General features: G+C 50.3%; 1 protein-coding gene across 3 annotated transcripts; it reads right to left on the bottom strand.

Moving 5' to 3' along the window:
• Positions 1-1608: 1608 nt before the first annotated feature.
• BATF (basic leucine zipper ATF-like transcription factor) lies at positions 1609-18997 on the bottom strand. 3 transcript variants are annotated; one of them, XM_027880802.1, is made up of 5 exons: positions 18630-18997; positions 11661-11830; positions 6720-7071; positions 4723-4827; positions 1609-2232 (listed from the first exon to the last, which is right to left on the bottom strand). In XM_027880802.1, exons 3-5 carry the CDS (start codon positions 6783-6785, stop codon positions 2026-2028), a joined length of 378 nt encoding a protein of 125 aa, XP_027736603.1. In that variant the 5' UTR covers positions 6786-7071; positions 11661-11830; positions 18630-18997; the 3' UTR covers positions 1609-2025. The 3 variants fall into 3 exon arrangements, with proteins under 3 accessions (XP_027736603.1, XP_027736604.1, XP_027736602.1); XM_027880803.1 differs by lacking the exons at positions 6720-7071; positions 18630-18997 and having other exon boundaries at positions 11661-14405; XM_027880801.1 differs by lacking the exons at positions 6720-7071; positions 11661-11830; positions 18630-18997 and adding an exon at positions 4951-5183.
• Positions 18998-19442: the final 445 nt, after the last annotated feature.

Here is a 19442-nt window from a genome sequence, read left to right as displayed (position 1 = left end):
AAATCCACCAGAGGCTGAAGGAGCAGAAGCAGAGCCTGTAAAGACAAAGACCTCTAGAGCTGGGATCAGTTGTCTCTCTCAGGCTTAAAAGGACAAATCCCAGAGAAAAGCACTTTGGGAAGGGCCCGTGTAGCCTGAGTGACTCAAAGCATGGCTTGTGCAAGGATCAGCAGCTCTATTTGTTGGATCAGTGGATGGAGTGAAGCCTATTGGTGGTGTAAGACACTGAAATTGTTCTTGTAGATGTATTCTGCGTGACCTGTATGCAGACACCCAGCTGCCTGGCTGGAATAACCACCATCCTTCCCTGTGTATGCACATCCCCCTCGGGGCAGGGGGCAGACCCGCACAGGCAGGGAGGGCCAGTGCAATCGCCCATTGCCTCAGCACTGCTTTTGTAGAGTGGTGACGCCCCCGGCCTACGTGCTGACATTAGGTGTCTATGACCAAGGCGCTTCCCATGCTGGCACAGAAGCTGGAGGCAGAAAGTTCACAAGCCCCTGAACAGATCATGGAAGGAGAATTTGCAGTGCTACCTGTGCCTCTCCTGAGGACAGCTTGCTGAGGCATGGCAGTATTTGGTTATCCTCCTGCTAGTGCAAATCGGAGAGAAAATGAGTGCAGCACAGCACATTACAGACTTATCCAACAGCTCTTGTGGGCTATGATGATGGGCCAAATCCCATGAAATATGCTGCTTCTTTGTGCCTGAAAGAAGGATATCTACAAATTGAGCCTATTTATCTCATTTAAAAGCCCATGTCAGCAGCACTGCTTGTAGTACTCTGCTGAAAAAATTGCAGCTGATGCTCCTTGAAGATGGCAGCAGTCCTGAGCCACATCATCAACAGGGCCTGCGCTGGCAGGTGGGCTTCAGCTTTGTGTATAAAGTGGGGCCAGTAGGTGACTGCTGGCTGGTGGGGTGTAAGGCACAGAGACCATCTGTACAGACCAGCTTGTGTTTCCAGTAGATCAGACCCAGCAATACCAACCTAATCTTCTCTGACCTTTCAGGTTTCATCTGTTTCAATGCATGAGGTAGTGCAGGAGTCTTTGGAGCTGTGACTGGCAGGCAAGGGGAAACAGCAAAGGCTACAGCTGCATACCTTATCAGGGTGCCTTGGAACAAGAGTCCTGCTAGGTCCTGCTTCTCCTTTGCACTCCAGCACAGCACTTGCCTCCATGCCTGAGGGCTCCACCAGCCCACCAAGAGCTGCCTGTGAACTGACATGACATGGCAGTGCCCCTCCATACATGCAAGGGGAACATGTGGAGGCATAGCCATCAGTAGCAGGGAGCCAAGAGGGTCAGTAGAGATCTGTGATGTTACGTGGCATGTCAGATTCATTAGCCAAGTCCAGCCCTGCAGCAAGAAGGGACCCATCCTCCCCAGGGACCCCATCACCCCACAAACCATTGCTCCTCAGCCTGCCCAGCCTATGCACATGGGCCCCCATTCTAAATATGAGGCTGCAGTTGCTGGCCTTGGATTATACCTCTGTACGTGCAACACTCCAAGCTCTCCCCATCCTGCTGCCTGCGTCTTCACTGTTTCATGTCAGGATTGAGTCAGGTCTTATTTTGGAAACAAAGAGTTAAGAATTTCAACCTTTATTTTACAAAAATAAACCACTTTTTCCCTGATACTATGTGGCCCCCAACCTTCTCCTCCACCCCTGCTCCCGTTCCTCTTCCTGTAGCTCCGGCTGTTGTGTGTCACATCCAGCCACGCTTATGGAGGCTGTCAGTGCTGCACGCTCTTGTGAGTGTGCCCAAACAAGCACCAGAGAAGGGGGTTGGTGCCCTTTTGTGACTGCCTCCTCTTCCCAGGATCCAAGCTGGAAACTGTCCAAAGATGCTTTGTGGTGGCTCTGCCATTTCTGCATAGGGACTAAGTCTTAGGCAAGTCACTCAGAGTAGACACTTTAAGAAGTGCCCAATTCCTTCCCTTGGATGGAAAAGCGAGCCCCACAAAGTTACTTCTTGACATTAGTGGAGCTGGCAGGCTGCCATCCTACTTCCAGCTCAGTGCTGGAAGCGTGGGGAGCCAATGTGGGGCTGGTGAAAGGAGTGTGTGGCGTAAAGCACTTCTGGAGGTGGTGGAGGGGATGTCAGGATGGAGCAGAGTGGTTCATGGGAGCTCAGCATCGAGGTGAAGTGCTTCATCTCCTCTGTCAGCTGTTTGATCTCCCGGCGCAGGGCAGCGTTCTGCCTCTCCAAGTCTTCGCTCTCCTGAGGACACAAAACCACAGGGGCTTCCTCAGTGTGGGAGCCGCAGGGATGAGCTAAGGACATGGGGGTTGCAGTCCTGCACCTCTCTGCCCCACAGAATTTCCAGAACGACATATTTCTGGTAAATTCGTCACAGAGCCTCGCCTGGGCAAACCCTCCTCCCCCAGCTGGCCAGGCCGGGTGCAAGTGCAATGCCGGAGGCCCCAGACATGCTCCCCAGTGCCGGCTTACGAGAAGTGACTGTGGCTTGCTGCCGCCCAGGCTTTCTCGCTCCCTCTCATGCACACGCACATCTCCGGGTGCTTCCCGGGCAGCCCAGCCCCCGGGGGAGAGCGAGCTGAATAACCGCCGTCTTTAACCAGAAAACCACCTGTCACAGGAAACCTGTCATTGCCCTGGAAAGAAGAGACTCACTGCTTCCTGCTAGCAGCTGGGGAAAGCAGTGGCACGGTGGGGAGGAGGGGGAGACACTTGAGTCAGAAGAAAAGAGAAACTGAGGCCTCAGAAGAACTGAATTATTACTGTTACTAATGAGAATAACAACAAAGGGGTTAATAAAGATGCTCAGCCTCGTCTCAATGATACTGAGAGCACCAAAGCCTTTGCCACCTCGCCTTCTGAAGTTCAGCCAGCTCCAGTTTGGAGCATCGCAGGCACCAACTGACCATGGAGCCAGAAGCCTGGGCAGGACCAGAGGAGGGAGGTAGGATGCATCAGCAGGCTTTGCAAACTCAGCTGAGACAGCTAAAGTGGGACCCAGAACTTTGAGGCCCTGGAAAGCTGCACCATTACCTTGCCAAAGTGAATATGTTATCCCCCTGCTCGCCCCTCTGCTGCCATGCTGACTTCTAAGGGCACCTGCTCTCTGCACACAGCTGAAATGCACCTACCAGTTACAGCTGCTGTCACTGCAGGAGCTCACACAGCATCTCAAGGACATCACCAAATGCTTTGGAAATCATGACTGCTGTCGAACTCAGGAACTGATGGGAATCACCCGGGGCTGGGAGCCCCAGCATCCCCATGGCTCATTCCTCTCAAAACACAAACTACAAAACCCTGGGGCAGATGGAGCTGCTGGCTCCTTTCATACTACCATAGCTCAAGCTGAGCCATGCTCTTCTGGGTAGAACCACATCAAAGAACCAAAGTCCCTGATTCAGAACTGACCAAAGGCAAAGAGTACTCAGGGAATAAACCCAGGAGCAGCAGGAGTTCACTATCCAGCAGGAAATGGAAAAAAAACCTAGCAGAAACTCACCATCCATCCTCTACTTGCTTCTCTGCATTTTTACATCTGCCTGTGAGGATCCAGGACTTGGCCCTGTTGCTTCCATCCCCATGGGAAGGCAAGGACTGTGTGCTATCAATGTCAGCTGAGTAATAGTAATCTCATATGCAAATGGTTTGTTATCTGCTCTAAGAAAAGCAGTCCAATTCTTGGTGCACAGCTAGGCGGGATTTTCCTGGGGACGGAACAAAGGGTTTATCCTATGAATAAACCATATCTACCTCTAGGATTACCTTGGAGAGAGTGCTGACCCCAAGGAAAGGGTCTTTCGTCACACCCCTCAGGCACAGTCACCCAGAGCCACTGCTGCTGGAAGATGTAATGCAACCAGCCTAGAGCCATGTCAGCTCTAGAACAATCACGACTGACTGAGAAAAGAGTGAAATCTCTGTCTTAAACTCAGCTCCAACCATGGGCTGAGGCCACTATGTAAGGAGGAATGTTCAGGACTGGATTCTCAAGAATTAATCCCAAAAATTTGGATATGGGAGAATATGAAGACCGCTGAGTCAAAGGATGGTTTTTTGAACATGAGCTCAACTACTACTTTTCAAAAGACAGCCAACCTAGTGCAGGGATAAAGACGGTCTCTGTTCAGTGCAGGTTGTGTGTTATTCATCCTGCCTGCCAGTAGTCCAAAACATATGGGATTGCACTTAACCAATGTGCAAAACTCAAAAGATCCCAGCCCCTGTGCTCTGACACTGACCACATGCTCCTGCCCAAACACACATAGCCAGAAGTGGCCATCTCTTCTGAAAAGCAGACATCTAATTCCTCACACCAAGAAGAGCTGCAAAGGTACCCATAGTGCCACAGAAAAGCACCCTTGTATGCTGTTACATCTCTGCATAAATGATGGCATGAATCACAAACCCAGGGAGATTCAGCCCAGGTGAGACTGTGCTTTCAAAGAGCTTCTGAGTGACTCAGTCAGAAGAGGCTGGAAAAGGAAATCAGTAATGAAAGACTGAGAGATAAAGATGGATTCAAAACTAGGGGCAAAACTAAATGCTTCTATGGCAGTCGTCCTGGGCTGTGTGCTCTCACTGCAAGTGCTAACTCCTAAATCCTGCCCTGGCCTCAATTCTCTTGTCCTGCCTCCACTGAGCATCTCCACTCCGAGCCACAGGGGAAAAGCACATTGTGTCCTATGTGAGCCCTCAGTACTGAGGAAAAAGAAGAGTGGGAGTGCTCACCAAGTGCAGTGTGTCCGCTTTCTGGGTCTGCCTCAGGCGGCTCTTCTGGGCAGCGATACGATTCTTCTCCCTCCTTTGGACTTTTCTCATATCATCAGAAGAATCCTAGGGAAACAAGCCATAGAAATAACTGGGGCGTTCCCTCCCTCACCCTTCTGCTGCAGGGCAGTAAGTGGGAAAGGAACACAGCAGATAACATGACTGAAGCACAGGATATGAGATACACACCCTCCATACCAGGATAAAGCCATAGCCCAGGGACGTGATGCTTTTGGCACCCTCGTTGCCAGGAGGGGCACATCTGATACCCTTGGGCATCCCAGTACTCCTGGGAAATGACCACTCTCCCTTCACTAACACCCAGGGCTGGGGATATGGATTGATGGACCAGAGTAAGGACCTCCTTCCGGAAGAGAAACACTTGAATTCTTGTACAGAAAACCTTTCCCTTCCCTGTCTCTCTGCAGCGTAATGGCAGCATGGACATTTCAGATCCTTGGATAAACCCTTTTCTCCAAAGATACAACCTGTGTTTTCCTCCTTTCACCCCTGTGAGTTCCTCCCCTCTTCATCACCCTCCTCCCTCAGGCTTTATTTTTTGTGGACCCTCTCAATGCAATGTGGCCCTTGCTTTGTTTGACTAGAGAGACTCAGAGCTTTTGGGTTTAACCCAGATCTCAATTGCTTCAGCTCTCTGGTCTCTATGCTTGCTCTTTCCTGGATTCCCTTGCCTGCAGTGCTGACTGTAACACTTCCTTGGGCAGGGGAGAACAGATCTGCAGGCTCCAAGCCATGAGATTCACAGACCAGCCATTCTCTGCTGAGATCTGGTCCTTCTACTGCCTTCTGACAGTTGAAACTGTCAAACAGTCTCTTTCATCTTCTATTTTCATACTGCACTGCCCCTTTTGTGGACTCTTTAACATTCACACCACCACTTCTCCACAAGACTACAAAAGTCAGCCACAAAAGTTATCTTCCCAGCCCATCAATCTGTCCACATCCTCTCCCCCCTCCCCCCGCCCAAGATTTTTTTTTCCTTGAACTTAACCGTTTTGTCGTTGCTTGAAGACCCTGAAAACGTCTCAGATACAGCATCTCGCGTGTTCTTCATGAAGTTCAGTCCCCATCCTTTTGCAAACCCTGTGCTTTATCCCTTTCTCTACAAGGATGCCTCCTCATCCTTGGTTGTAAGCCAAAAATCATCTGCTCTGATCATCCCCAAGATTTCTGAGCAAAATCTCAGGTACTTGCCATTTGTTGCCAGCCTTAGAGAAATGGCAAATGACAGATATAATAAAGCTTAGCCAGAAAAGGCAGCGGGAACACCTTGGATTTGTGTCAGTATCTGCCAGCAAAAGATCTGCGTTAAAGTACACCATGCAACAAAACAAAATCCCTCTGTCAAGCATTACTGAGATGAAAGATCTCTGAGGCTGAACAGAAAAGAAAGCAGACCCAAAGTGTCAGGGCTTTTCTGAGTCCCAAAAGCTGTTCACAAGAGCAGGAAGCAGGCAGGCTGCCCCTGAGCTGCCCCAGCTCATGGCCAGGAGGTGCCTGCTCAGGCTCCTTGCCAGAGCACCAACTCTCATGATGAAGCTTCCTGCCTGCCTGGCATGTGTTGCAGGACCCACCATGCCTGGGGTCATAGAATCATAGAATCATAGAATAGATTGGGTTGGAAAAGACCTCCAAGATCATCAAGTCCAACCCCTGATCCAACTCCAATTACTATATCCTGGCCCCCCAGTTGCTCCTGGCGTAGCACCAGGTAACCAGGCCTTCTCTCTCCTCCTTTACCCTCCTCAGTGGCTGAGGCTCCTGCCAGGGCCCTCAGCTGAGCCCTGGATCCCTCTCCCCACAGCCGTTCTTAGAAAGCTCTGCCATATTGCGCTGTGAAAACACCAACGGTGGGTGCCACCCTACCTCCCACCCAACCACGGCCCATGCCAAAGGACTCTTCATCTGGGGAGACCTGGGGAAGGTCCCTGCTTTACCTGCTTGCTGGGAGGGGGAGACTGGCTGAAGCTGCTGGAATCACTGCTGTCGGAGCTGTGGGGCATGGCTCCTGTCTCTGGCTCCCAGGGTCTCTTCAGCTTTCTTTGTGCTCTTGGTGTTCCTGCCTTCTGTCTTGCTTCTCTGCCTCTCTCCTGCCCTCCTCCGTCACCTCTGAGATGGCCCTTGGCTTCCCTGCTCTCACCTGTCCCAGAGACACACTGTGCTTCTGCCCAACACTCCCTACACTTTCGCTGCCTCTCCTCTGAGCCTCTGCACCTTCCCTTTAGGTCTCAGCCTCCTGTGGTTTCTCAGAACCTCGGGGATGTAAGCTGAAAGTCACGTGGCCGGAAACTTTAGGGCAAAGAAGAAAAGTTACAGAAGAAAAAAAATTAATTAAAAAGAAGAAGAAAAAAAAGCACATCTGGGAAAAATGAACTTCAAAATAGCCTGAAAAACCCCCGAAAAACACCTTCAGGCAGTTGAAAAACAACAAGATGGGTTTTCTCTGAGACAAACAGCAGAGATGGAAAGGAAGAAAAGCCCCAGCTCTGGCTGTGAAACTTGGACCCTCAAAGGAGGGCAGTGCGGAGGAGGTGCTGCTGGGGGCCCCAGAAATTCCAGGGGCACTGCATGTCGTGCCAGCCCCATGCAGGCAGGGGGTCAGTCCAGGCCCAGGCAGCCTCGGCCACCCCAAGCCAGCTGGGGAAATTCCCAGGCAGCCACCCACCTTCCCACAACCCACCCACCCTCTCCTGCCATCCCTGACACCCTCAGCAGGTGCCACATAAATGCTGTTTGTGTGGATAGCTTGCATGGGTGCGATGAAGCACCAGTCCTATCTAAGAAGAAGGCTCAGGATCATAGAACTTTTGGACTGGATTTGATAGGACTAGTATTTCCTATAAAGCAAAGCTATTTAGCACTTTAGAGCATTCAACAGTATGTCACCACTAGCCCGTAAGGGTCGTTAACCCTGGCAGACAAATTACCCTGGCCATAGATGATCTATGGATCAGCTGGTGCAGACAGCAGCAAGGAGAAGTTGCTTTGCATCCCTTTGTTTGTTCCCTGGGCTGTGCTCTGTGGGACTACTTCCACCCTTAGCACAAACCTCAGACTGAAGACTGAAGACATGCAAGCAGCCCTTGGGACAGCAGTGCTTCAGTGCTAGTGGCTCTGGAGGTGACAATGCAGGAGTGTTAAATCAGGGACCATTTATTTTCTGATCTGCTCATGTTACCAGATCCAGCAGGATGAACCAGGGCCATGTGCCAACACAGCCTCTCTACCCACAGATAGGAGCACATATCTTTGGAGTGACTTTGTTTTCGCTTGCGCCATAAGGAGCAGATATAGAAACAGGCATGAACCTATCCACAGTAACCCTCTCCTGTGGAAAGCAGCAATTCCCAGTTCCTCCTTACTGGTTTTTGTTGCATATTGGTATTTTGTTTGAGTTTCTCCTGCCGAAAGGAGGAGCCGCTAGCAAGTCTCAGCAGCAGGGCATCAGCAAGAGCACTTGAGATGCAGTGGTCACTACAGCAAGAGTATTGGCAGCTTTGGGTTTGCAGCCACATTGCAGCACAGAAAGCACACGTGCTTGGAGCACAGTGCAGACTCGCATGGGCATTGCTGGCATTTCTTCCCATCCTTGCCACGACTCATAGAGCCAACACATGGACAAATGTGGGGCTGAAGAGGAACCGCTTGGGGCTGGCTGCAGTCTGGGTAGCTTGGTGAAATTGCCTGGCTTAGCTCCAGTAGCAAAACTGCTCTGTTTTCACCCATTTCCCTCTTTAGAAACATCCTGTGACACTGGTGCTCTGCCCTTGCCTCTACTATCTGAACATTTTACAGCTGTGAGTGTATTTTTTCCCCCGGTGAGCTGTAGAGAAATGTTAGGATCTGCCACATTTTCTAACATGGCTGCAAGGGTTTGGTTGCTTGGGCATGAACCACGCTGAGGGACCTGATCTCCTGGCAGTACAGCCCCCTGTAGCAGGCAGGGCTCTTCTGGTGTGGCTAGCTCCAGGAATGGAGTAGCCAGAGGCATCGGTGAGATGAGGGGCATTGAGTCCCAAGGCAACAGATAGCAGCACAACTGTTGAAGGATCCATTCGCTTGCTGCATTGCTACACTTCCTCTGAACTCTGCAACTCTGAGTGGCATTTCCTTTCCAGGAAGCACGGTGCTGGATTCCCACTCTCCTGAGGAAACCACACTCCTCTGCTGGCGAGTGGGTCTGAGAGACTGCCTGGCCCATCCTGCTCTGCATGCTGCTGTTGCTTAGGGCAGGATGGAGGGAGCTCCTTCCTCAGAGTAAAATATCAATGTTCCATTATTGGGCAAAAAACCTGAATTCCTTCCTTTTGTATCTAGAAAGGCCAGTAACTGAAAGGAGGCAATAGGGAAGGTGGTGTGTTGGCAGGAGGTGATGCAGGGAAGCTGGGTGTCCTGGCAGGAGCTGGACAGTCTGTGCAAAACTGTCCAGAATGTGTCTACAGCAAAAGCTATTCTTTGATCCACAGGAGGAAAGTTTTGAGCTGCACCTTGGTTTGCCCAGAGCTGGGCTTTTATTGACAGCTGATGGAGACACCTCAGGAGAGAGTGACAGCAGAGGAGAGGCCTTGGACAGTCGGTCTTGCTGAGTGGGACTAAGAGAGCATCCCTTTTCCTACTTTGCCCAAACACACTCCTTGGCCTCAAGCTAGCTATGATGCTAATGAATTCCTGACACTTATGAGTGAATAAGTGTGCTGTGAGACAGTATTTCCTGGTAGAAAGATGGCAGAGCCTTCACTCCTCTGGACTCGGCAGGACCTACGTTGTCTCCTCACAGGCAGTGCCCCATGCCATTCCTCTGGTCAGAGATGCATTCCCCCAATGCAGAGCAGCAGAAACCACCATATGGCTCCACCAGCACCTGCTCACAGCTCTGTGGGAGCTGCCCTCGGCACCTGCTGCAGGCTGGGGAGCTGATTTCCTGCTGCCCCTCCCCAGGCTCTCCCCTGCTATGAGGGGGAGCCTCAGGATGCAGTCTCCTAATCTTGGTGCTTGACATAGGTGACTAAATTCACAGTGAATAACATCCCCTGAGTTTCTCTCTGGAATCATTTAGGTTTCTTGATCTTGATCACAGTAGCAGTGAAATCACTGTCAGTGGCATTGGATGAACCCACAAGTGTTAGGTTGCTCCCATACCAGCAGCTTGATGGAGAAGGGATAGTTCCAGAGAGTCTTAGAGGAAGTATGAGACCATCCAGTCCTGTGTTTGTCCTGTCTGAATAACAGCAGGCTTAAGGGAGTCCTTTTCTCCCGGGACAGAGTGACTCCAGGGACTCTGGAGGCTGGGCTTAATGTGATCTCAACTGCTTAAGAAATGGTTTGAAAGCAGCAAGATGCAGTTCAGCAAGAACAAATGCAAATGTAAAGCAAAACGAGATGTAGGGAAAAGATCTGGGGAATAACCGACCAGGGCAGCAGAATAGCAGGGAAAAATCCGGGGGTTGCAGAGCACTGAAAACCAAAGCTTTGCCAGCAGCACGGAGGAGTTACAAAGGAGCTGGGTACTGGCCTGGGGTGCAGGGACAAGGCAGGGGAGATCACTGTCTTGTACTGCCTGTGCAGGGCCAGGACCCATTCAGAGTCCCAGATCCAGAAGTGGAATAGTCCAGAATAAAACAATACAAAGGATAAATACATAGAAATATTGCCCTAAGAGAAAGGAGTGAAGAAGTTGGGTCCATTTAGCCTAGAAAAGAGAAGTTTTGAGGGTGGGAAGTGGGTGGGGAGGAAGGCAGTCTTTTGTATGTTGTAATGGAAAGGGTGGTCAATTAGTTTCTGTGCAGCCAGAGCAGGGTAAGAAGCAAAAGGCTCCAACTGCAGCAGGAAAGGTGCAGATCTGAGGTTCAAAGCAAGATGAGCATAGGAAGACCTTGGGATTGAAGCCCTCCACATGAAGTGGCTGGGAACAAACCTCTATAGGAGAGGGCAGAGGTTGAATCCTGCCTCTGTAGGATGGATTATATTATGAGTTATGTTTCCAGGGTTTAAATAAGGAAAAAATAAAATAAAAAAAAATAATAATAAAAAAAAAGGGCTCCCAGCACCTTTGCCTCCAAAGTCCATGTCCTCCTGTGCAGCTAGCTTCCTCAGCACAGGTGCATGCAGGAGTTTCCTTTCGAGCCCTCTCGCTTGCTGCAGGCTTATGACAGCAACATTCAAAACTGCATCTCACCCCATCCATCTCACTCATCTTGTTTGCACAACCATTGAGTGCATAGGGCTATTTAAAAATCAAGGCTAGAGCAGCTACCAACTTCAGCCTCCTGTAAACCACTGAGGTTGTTTCTCCTTCACATGTAGCATTTTATGCAAATAATTTCTTACAATATTAGGACAATTGCAGCAATTTCCTTATCACTCTTTATCATGAGTTTGAAGACCTGTGTGTAGAAATCAGTGCTGATAAGAGATGTTAAGCAAATGTCTATGTTGAACAAAGTCCCTGCTCTCAACCAGATGCTTCTTCCATGTCTTGCTCTGTCAGCATCTATTGGTCCTGACTGTGATGTGGGCAGCTTCCCCTGGCTCAGTCACCAGGGCTATTTCATCCTGGCTGACGGAGTGAGTGTGAGAGGGAGGTTGTGCCAGGATTGCTCAAGCATTGTCCCACCAAATTCATCCCACCCAACAGAGAGAAAACACTCATCACACCAACGCTTTCAATCCTTACTGGACGCAACCTGACAGGAAACAGGTACTTTACACCCTGAATGTCTGATAAATGACAAGTACCATAAATCAAGTGCTCAAAACTATGGAAATCCCAGACTTAATTCCCTTAAACACACTGCATTTACACCCTCACATCAACCAACATGCTGTGCTCTGTAACTTCATGACCAGCTAAAGTTTCTTCCCTAGGATGGCTGTGTTACCTTCATTGCTGTCCTGCAGTCAGAGTCTGCTCCAACATCCTGCTTTTCCATTTCTTCATGGATTCTTTCTAGTGCTCATTGCTTCAGTGCTGAGTGAGCTCTTCAGGGTTATTAATTAATCTATCTTCTCAGCCACCTTTTCAGGTTCGGGATGGGAGGTGGAGTTATCCCTATTTAACAGGTGCAAAAGAAGAGACGAAGAGAGATTTAGGTCATAAGTACTCATTCATTTTGTTTTGAACATGTTTTGAACCAACTAGGATCTAAATTTTTCAGTGGTTTTGGCCCTATATAACACTTAATTTAATCAAATTAAGTTAAGATCCTCATGCCTGTGACTGCAGCTGCAAACTTTTAGCACTTCTGTAAAGCAGCTCTGCCAAATGAGGAAGACGTGGCTGCTCCTGTGAAAGCTCTTGCTTATGTGGCTCACCGACTCACAGAGTAACTTCGAGGCAGGGGTAGACACAGACCCAGCTCTCCAGGGAGGCACCAACTGTCTACCAAGACACCCTCCTTTCTTGCTGCAGTCCCTTGCTTCACCAGTTGCATAGGAGTTTCCCACCCCTGCTAAGAAAGGATGCAGCCTAGCTGACCAGCGCTCCCTCCAGGCAAGGTCCAGCCTGGGTGCTGAAGAGGTGGTAGTTCAGGGCAAAATGCAGGAAGTGATCATATACACAAGACAGTGGAAGTTAGGCTGCCCAGGCAAACCCATTTCTGGCAATTCCTAGCTCTTTGGTACTTGGCTTTGCCAGTTTTAAGGAGGGGTTTTTGAATGTCATTAGTAATGCTTTCTTTGGTCCATATTTTAAAAGAAGAAAGCTATAGAAAGAAAATGCCAAATGTGTTAGCTTTCCAGATATAGACAACAAGCTCCAAGTAGCTGGGGTACATCTGACCCCACTGGAGAGGGAAGGCAAGCCTGGCTAGAGCTCTCAGCTGAAGCATTGGCAGGAGGTTGTCAGGGTCAGACTTCCAGCACATACTGGATTTTCTGTGTCAAGCTACAGATTTATTAGAGTTCACTCCAGGCTATTCTGAAGAGGTGAACCACATGCTCTTGTCCTCTACAAATAGACTGGTTGGGTAATTAGTTGAGCAACCTCTAATCCTCTCCTGGTAAGGACTTTGCAGCTCATGAGTAAGTACTCAGGTGTGCACTTACAGGAGTTTCCAGGTTAGCAGATCCCAAACCCTGGTATATCTATTTAAGGCAAAACTTTCTCTCACTGCTGTCTTCACAAGCCCTGTCTAGCTTCTGGGAAATGGTCAGGAGTGGACCAGATCACCCAGCAGCACTTGGGACACAGAAAAGGCTCAGTTGCCTTTCACCCTCCAGTCAACAAGGGTTTCTTTGCTTCCGCTGCCTGGGCTGAGCCCACCAGTTGAACTATCCAAGCGCATGGACGGGGTGTGCAGAGGGTGCAGATGTTGTCTGACGGTTTGACTCATCTCAGTGGCAGTCTCGTTCGGTGATGACGGGGAAGGCCCAAAGAGGAAGGGCAGTGACCCGTTTAACCAGAAGTGCTGATCCACCCAGGGGTAGGCTCACTGGTGTTGGTAAGCAGCCATAGCCCCAGCTTCCTTCATGCTGTCCAGCATGTGCATTTCCAAGCTACCACAAGAGCAGGAGAGCAGCATGTGGCTGTCCAGCCCTGCCACAGTGGCAGCAGGACCCAACCCTGGGCCTCTGCTAGTGCTGCAGTGAATCCAACTGAAGCGACCAAGCAGCAAAAGTTGTGCTCCCAGGGGATGACCACAGCCTGATGGAGGATTTGATGTTTACTGGGCATTGGTTGCAGCCATGATGCATGGCATGGGGGCGGACGGTGAATGTCTTACTTGTCTCTTAAATTAATGCATGACTTTGAGCGTATTACGTTGCTGCTCCATGACGCTATTCAGAGGAAAATGTTCTTCAACACCACCCATCACCATAAAACATGTTCAAGACTCCTAAGGGTTGAGTACAGCTTATTTAGGGCATGTTCTTACAGCCAGACTCCAAGACACCCACCTCAGCAGAGGATGGCTGTGAACAACACTCATGCCAGTACTGTGTTCCCACCCCGATGGGATCTGCTTCTATTTTGGATTACATGGATGTATACACTGGTTCTCCCTTCTGCCCACCCCATTTGGTGGGAATGAGCTTCCGAAATACTTCAGCTCACGCAGCGTAGCTGGAGGGGACATTCAGCACAAGTAGCTGCACTGATGGGCGCACATGCAGTGAGCTTGTGCCCGGGCATGTGAGAGGCTTGTACAGGCAGTACTGGAGCACAGCATGTCGGAGGCAGCACGGGGGAGGACAGGCAGCATGGAGCAGTGAAGGAGAGGACAAAGGAGCTGTGCAGAAGATACAGCTGGTGCCTGTGCAAGTAGTGCTGATTGGTAGTTCCACACTGGCAGAGTTATCAAAACACACAAATGTGTTCAAGCCCCATCCACCCAGAGGCTGCATTGGTGCACACTGGCACACCCACGGCTCTCTCCTGCTGCCAGCTCTGTGGTAGACAAGCCATCCCAGAGCAGGCTGCCAGGGGAGGCAGCAGCTGGGCTGAGCCCCTGTCCCACACCCGGTCCATCCCCTGGAGCCCTTGCCCAGCTCAGGGCTCTTGAATGCCTTTTTGAGAGAAACATAAGGAGGGAGGGAGACTCATGGTTCAACACCCAAACACAAGGGAGGACCCATTTAGTGCTGGCTATTTCAGAGGACTTATGAATTTCCATAGGTTTTCTCAGGGGACTCAGAGCAGCAGAAGGAGGGATGGAGGGAGGGACTGAGGGACGGAGGGAGATGGACAGTTTCACATGACCATCAATCCTGTACTTTCCACCCTCACATTTCAGTACCCTGGCACGAGAGAGGAGCTCTGTAACCAGCCTCCTGGGGCATGGCTTATTTTCCCACAGCTTTGGCAGTGGCTGTCAGGACCAGCGCCCAGAAACAGGTGACCTGCACCTCATCCCTGACAGTGCTTTGGAGATGGGATGAGGGAGAAGTGCTATACTCTTAGCCATGCCAGTAGTGCTGCTGCAAGGCCCTGACTTGAAAAGTCAGTCCTCCTGACATAAATAATACTGCCAACATCAGCTTCAAAGAGGGGACAGAAAAAAGATGGAAACTCCTTCCCGCCATTCTTTACCGAAACTCTAGAGTTGATGTCCAAGAATCATGCCATTTTCTATCTTATTTAAGCCAGACTTTCTAACTTCAGTTTTGGGTATCCTTGTTTTTCATGTCAATACCTGATCCCCTGTGAGCCCTCTGAAACTGTTGGCCAATAGGGCATCTTGTCCACCTGCACAAACCAGTTTCCTGGCTCTGTGAGAAGTATGTCAGTTTACCAGTCTGAAATGAGTTGTCTTTCCATTTCTTTGAACATCTTGTGAGGGGGTGAGCAAAGGAACAGACTTATCTCTGAGCCAGGCATTGCTCTGCACGTCTCTATCACATGGCATTTCACTAGTTTCCACTCTAAACTAGTGGGACTTTTAGTCCCCACATGGGGAAATTTTCCTGCAGCCCTAATTCAGGTCAGCACCTATCTTTGGATGTCTCCCAATTTCACCGCTTCCTCCCATGTACCATGGCATTGCAGTTATAAAGGATGGATTTTCATCCCATTCCTCATGCAACCTTCCTCCTTTCCCCACTGCTGCACAGTGAGAGGGACCCACCAGGTAGTTCTATCCTGAATTTGGAGCACAGCCTTGAGCCCATTGGCACTCTCATCTAAACCACCTAGGTGCCAGGTGGTACTTAGTCATGCTCCAGAGCGTGGCTGGGAGAAATGCTGAGGTGCTGCTACCCCAACATATGAATCCAGCTGCTGAACAATGCCAGACCTTGTGGCTGCAGTGGATGGTTGCTATCAGACGTAGAAATGTGCCCCAATGTCCTGCCTGAATGAGGCTCCATCTCACATGCAAGTGGCCAGGTAGGGTACACCAGCAGTTTGCATTGCTCTTAAAACTTGTGCACGTGATCCAGTGACTTGAGGTGTCCAATAGACAGCAGAACAGACGCCTGCATCTACATCACAGACACAGAGAACACTTCATGCCTGCAGTCAAGGGATTTTGTTTGAACCAGTGAGTTTGGTTCTGCCAGTCTGTTACACTGGCAGCATGGGATACCATCATCCTGCCTGGTCACACAGCAGTGCCAGCATGCACCAGCACCTATCAGCTACTCATCTATTATCTGCTGGCTGAAGCTGGTGAGTGAATTAGGTCACTTTGTTTGTAGGGAAAGTCTGCACAGAAGAAAAGGGATGCCTCACTCAGCAAATGTCTGCGCAATGCAGCAGTGCCTCTGTCTGGCACCCAGAGAGCTTGCCTCTGTCACAGAAGCCAGTAGCCCATGTACTGAGAGGCACTTGCTGATACCCACACGTTAGCTCTAGTGCAAACCCCCTCTTGCTAACTGGTCACTGGGTGTCCAGCATCACCTTGCAATGAGCTGTCAGTAGCCATTTTATCCTCAGTCAGAAACTATGTGTTAGCCTGCCTAGTGACTTCACTGGATTTGGGAGCCTACAGGCCTGCAGCACAGCCTTGCTGCCCACTTCCTCCTGACGGCCCATGCCATTTCAGGACAAGCAGGTGTCCAGCAAATCCAACCAGCCCAGATGATGCTGCTGGAATTGGGGCTATGGCAAAGCACAGGCAGGAACTGCAGTGTCAGGAGTCAGGACTTCCCCTGAGAGTGCCACAGATGACAACTCAGCAAGTTCATTCTGCAGAAACTAGATAACATCAGCACAAGGTGGTGGTTACTGGCAAAGGATCCTGTTCCTGAAGCTTCATCTGAGACGTGACAGGCAGCAGTGAAACCTCGTCAAACACTCCCAACCTCTGCTTTTGCTGAAACCTGTGCAAGCTTCTGGATGTAGCTTCTTGCTGGTATTTCTTAGGAGCTCTAGGTTTGCAATTCTGGGAGCCAAGGCTGGAAAAGTCCATCAGCTTGCTAACACAGGGCCTTTTTGTCTAGCAGAGTCCCTTGGGCTGAACAGGGATGAGGAGCTATCAGTCCTACCCACAGTGACCCACCTCCTGCCTTCAATGGCAAGAGTTTTTCCTCCTCCACAGGGGCTAACCGTTCACCAAAACCTATGGCACCCTGCTCACACACGGTGCATGGACAGCAGGATACAGGGTTGGAGAACAAAAAGTCAGTCTGCACAGATACATTCAGAACAGCTAAGCTGCATTAAATTTGGAAGTGACTGAAGTTCAATAAACTCCTTGGCAGATGGTGTTAATCAGAATTAGAGCAGTCTTGATACAAGACAGCTCACTCCCTCCCCCCTGAGCTAGCTTTGCTCACAAAGAGCTTATCACCACAGGCCGTCATACCCACTGCCCACTCTGCCAAATGCACCCCTGGACTGGAGTCCACTTGAGTTGCTCACTCCACTTCAAAATGCCAAACCAAAGTAAACCCATTGTAACGCAGCAGCAGGACATCTGGAGGAAGGTTTTTCATCACCACACTTTAGTTAATTGGGAATAACTTCTTGAGCACCAGATGCAGAGAAAAGGCAAATCCCAGCCATGCTGTCCAAGGTGCCAGCCCTTCCCTGTGGTCCTGCCCAGCAAGAGCCAGGGAGACCTCCTGGCTGTAGGGAAGGATCTTTTCCTCAGATGGAAAGTGTTGGTGGCAGAGATGCTGACAGCAAGCTCACTGCCAGTAGGTCTGGCTATACCTCTGACAGCACCTGCCCTGCCTGCCTGCGTCACTCAGATGGGAGATGGCCCCTGGCCACCCCACCAACTGTACAGTGTGTGGAGAATCGCCCTTAATCAGGGACAGGTAACCCAGCCTGCTTTGCCCTCAGGGCAGTTTCCAAAGCCCAGCAGGAGCATGGTGCCTCCATGCAGGCCCAGGGCTTGTACCCGCATCCCACTGTCTCACCCCCATGCTTCAGTCACCAGCAAACAGTGATCACAAATAACCAAAAAGTGTACAACAGCATGGGGAACCAAGTGATACTTGCAGGCTCAGGGAAGCACTAGTTAGTTTTTCTCATTTCTCAGCGATTATCTTGGCAACACAGTTTTCCCTGGCTCCAGTCCTGCACTCGGTCATGGGCCATGCTGGTGCCAGTACTCATCAACATAGTCTGGCATGCATGGTAACCAAGCAGTTTTCACAGCTCTTGGTAAATATCAAAGCTGGGGATTTCTGAGGCTTGTTTTACAGCAAAATGAGTAGATGAACCAATAAGGACAAAGATAAATGAATACCTGTTGGCCTTGGCTCAAAATGAAACAAGAGAGGCAGGTCACTAGCAAAGGTTAGTTAATACCACTCACCACCGTGTCACGGAGTTGCCCTTGGCCCCTGACGAGAAGGGCAGAGGAGGCAGTTTTTCAAATACAAAGTGAGAACAATACTGTGAAAAACTGCAAAGTAACGGCCTCCAAAGATCCTTTGCCTGTGACCAGCTGCAGGCCAAGGGAGATGTTAGATGCCTTTGCTCCCATGACAGCACACAGAGACTCTCACCTACAAGGGGATGGGGGCAGCAGGTGGGGAGAGGGTGAGAGAAGGAGGAAACAAAGAGAGCTAACATGAAGCTTTGGGAGCATGATGTGCTGCTCAACCACTTTGGGATGAGCTGATTGCAGGAGAGGGGGTGAAGAGATGGCAAGACCAGAGACCCTTCTGGGGAAACTGAGTTCCTGCTGCTCATTGGCCCTGCCACTTCTCAGGGGTTCAGCAAGAAGAAGGGAGTCAGGTGTGCAGTGTGGAGCACCCACACCAACCTACTGTAGTTGGATCTTCAGCCCAACACACCTGCAGTGCCTCAGGCCCAGTGCTTTGAGGCAAAGTGGCACCTACCTTTCCCTGGGAGAGAAGAGTTAAGAGTGGCTTTGCAGAGGAAACTGGGATAGTATGGGAAGGACACCAGGGATATGTGACAAGCATCTAACTAGTGGAAAAGTGATGGGGCTCACCTGCTTGGGATTCAGGAAAAATGTTGTACCATGGCACCCTGGGGAGAGCTCTGGTCTGAACTATGGAGTGTGGGAAGGAGCACAAGGGGTATGACTTGAATGTAGATATCACAAAACAGGAGATAGACATGTGCTAGAGGGGGCTGTAGGCACATCAGGAGTTCCTGCTGGTGGTCCTGGTTGTTGAGGCACCTCAGGTATCTCAGAAGCAGAGGGACCTGCAGGTGAAATGGCCGGGAAGCACCAATGTTGCTGAGTGGGCTTATGTCTGACAAGAACCATCTGGCACCATGGGATGGCACCATGAACCATAGAATGACAGAAAGGTTTGGGTTGGATGAGATCTTAAAAAAGGTCATTTAGTTCCAACCCCCCTTCATGGCCAGGGACACCTTCCTCTAGACCAGGTTGCTCAGAGCTCCATCCAGCCTGGCCATGAACACTTCCAGGCTGGGGCATCCACGACTCTGGGCAATCTGTTCCAGTGCCTCACCACCCTAATTTTAAAAAGTTCTTATATCCAATCCAAAACCTTTTACAATTTAAAACTGTTGCCCCTTGTTCTGTCCCAACAGGCCCTGGTAAAAAGTCCCTCTCCAGCTTTCTCATAGGCCTTTTAAGTACTAGAATGTCTCTACGATCTCCCCAGAGCCTCCTCTTCTCCAGGCTGAACAGCACCAGCTTACGCGGTTTTTCCTCAAAGGAGAGGCGCTCCAGCCCTCTGCCCATTCCCGCGGGGCTGCTCTGGACCCGCTCTGGGCTGCCCACTGGGCTGGGGGTGGTCAGCACTCGGCGCGCTCTCCCAAGCTCCGG

The sequence above is a fragment of the Empidonax traillii genome, unplaced genomic scaffold (genome assembly GCF_003031625.1).
Source record: "Empidonax traillii isolate 1590-97213 ecotype Southwest subspecies unplaced genomic scaffold, ASM303162v1 scaffold74:size2480735, whole genome shotgun sequence".
Classification (NCBI taxonomy): Eukaryota; Metazoa; Chordata; class Aves; order Passeriformes; family Tyrannidae; genus Empidonax; species Empidonax traillii.
The sequence above is the reverse complement of the archived record's forward strand: the minus strand, read 5'-3'. Positions and strand labels throughout refer to the sequence as shown.

Excerpts from the sequence above, each read along its gene's own strand:
- BATF (XM_027880801.1), bottom strand. The coding sequence starts at position 5,040 with ATGCCCAAGGGTATCAGATGTGCCCCTCCTGGCAACGAGGGTGCCAAA. Across the intron at positions 4,828-4,950 it reads GCTTTATCCTGGTATGGAGG|GATTCTTCTGATGATATGAG; the intron begins GTGTGTATCTCA and ends TTGTTTCCCTAG. Across the intron at positions 2,233-4,722 it reads AAGCGGACACACTGCACTTG|GAGAGCGAAGACTTGGAGAG; the intron begins GTGAGCACTCCC and ends TTGTGTCCTCAG.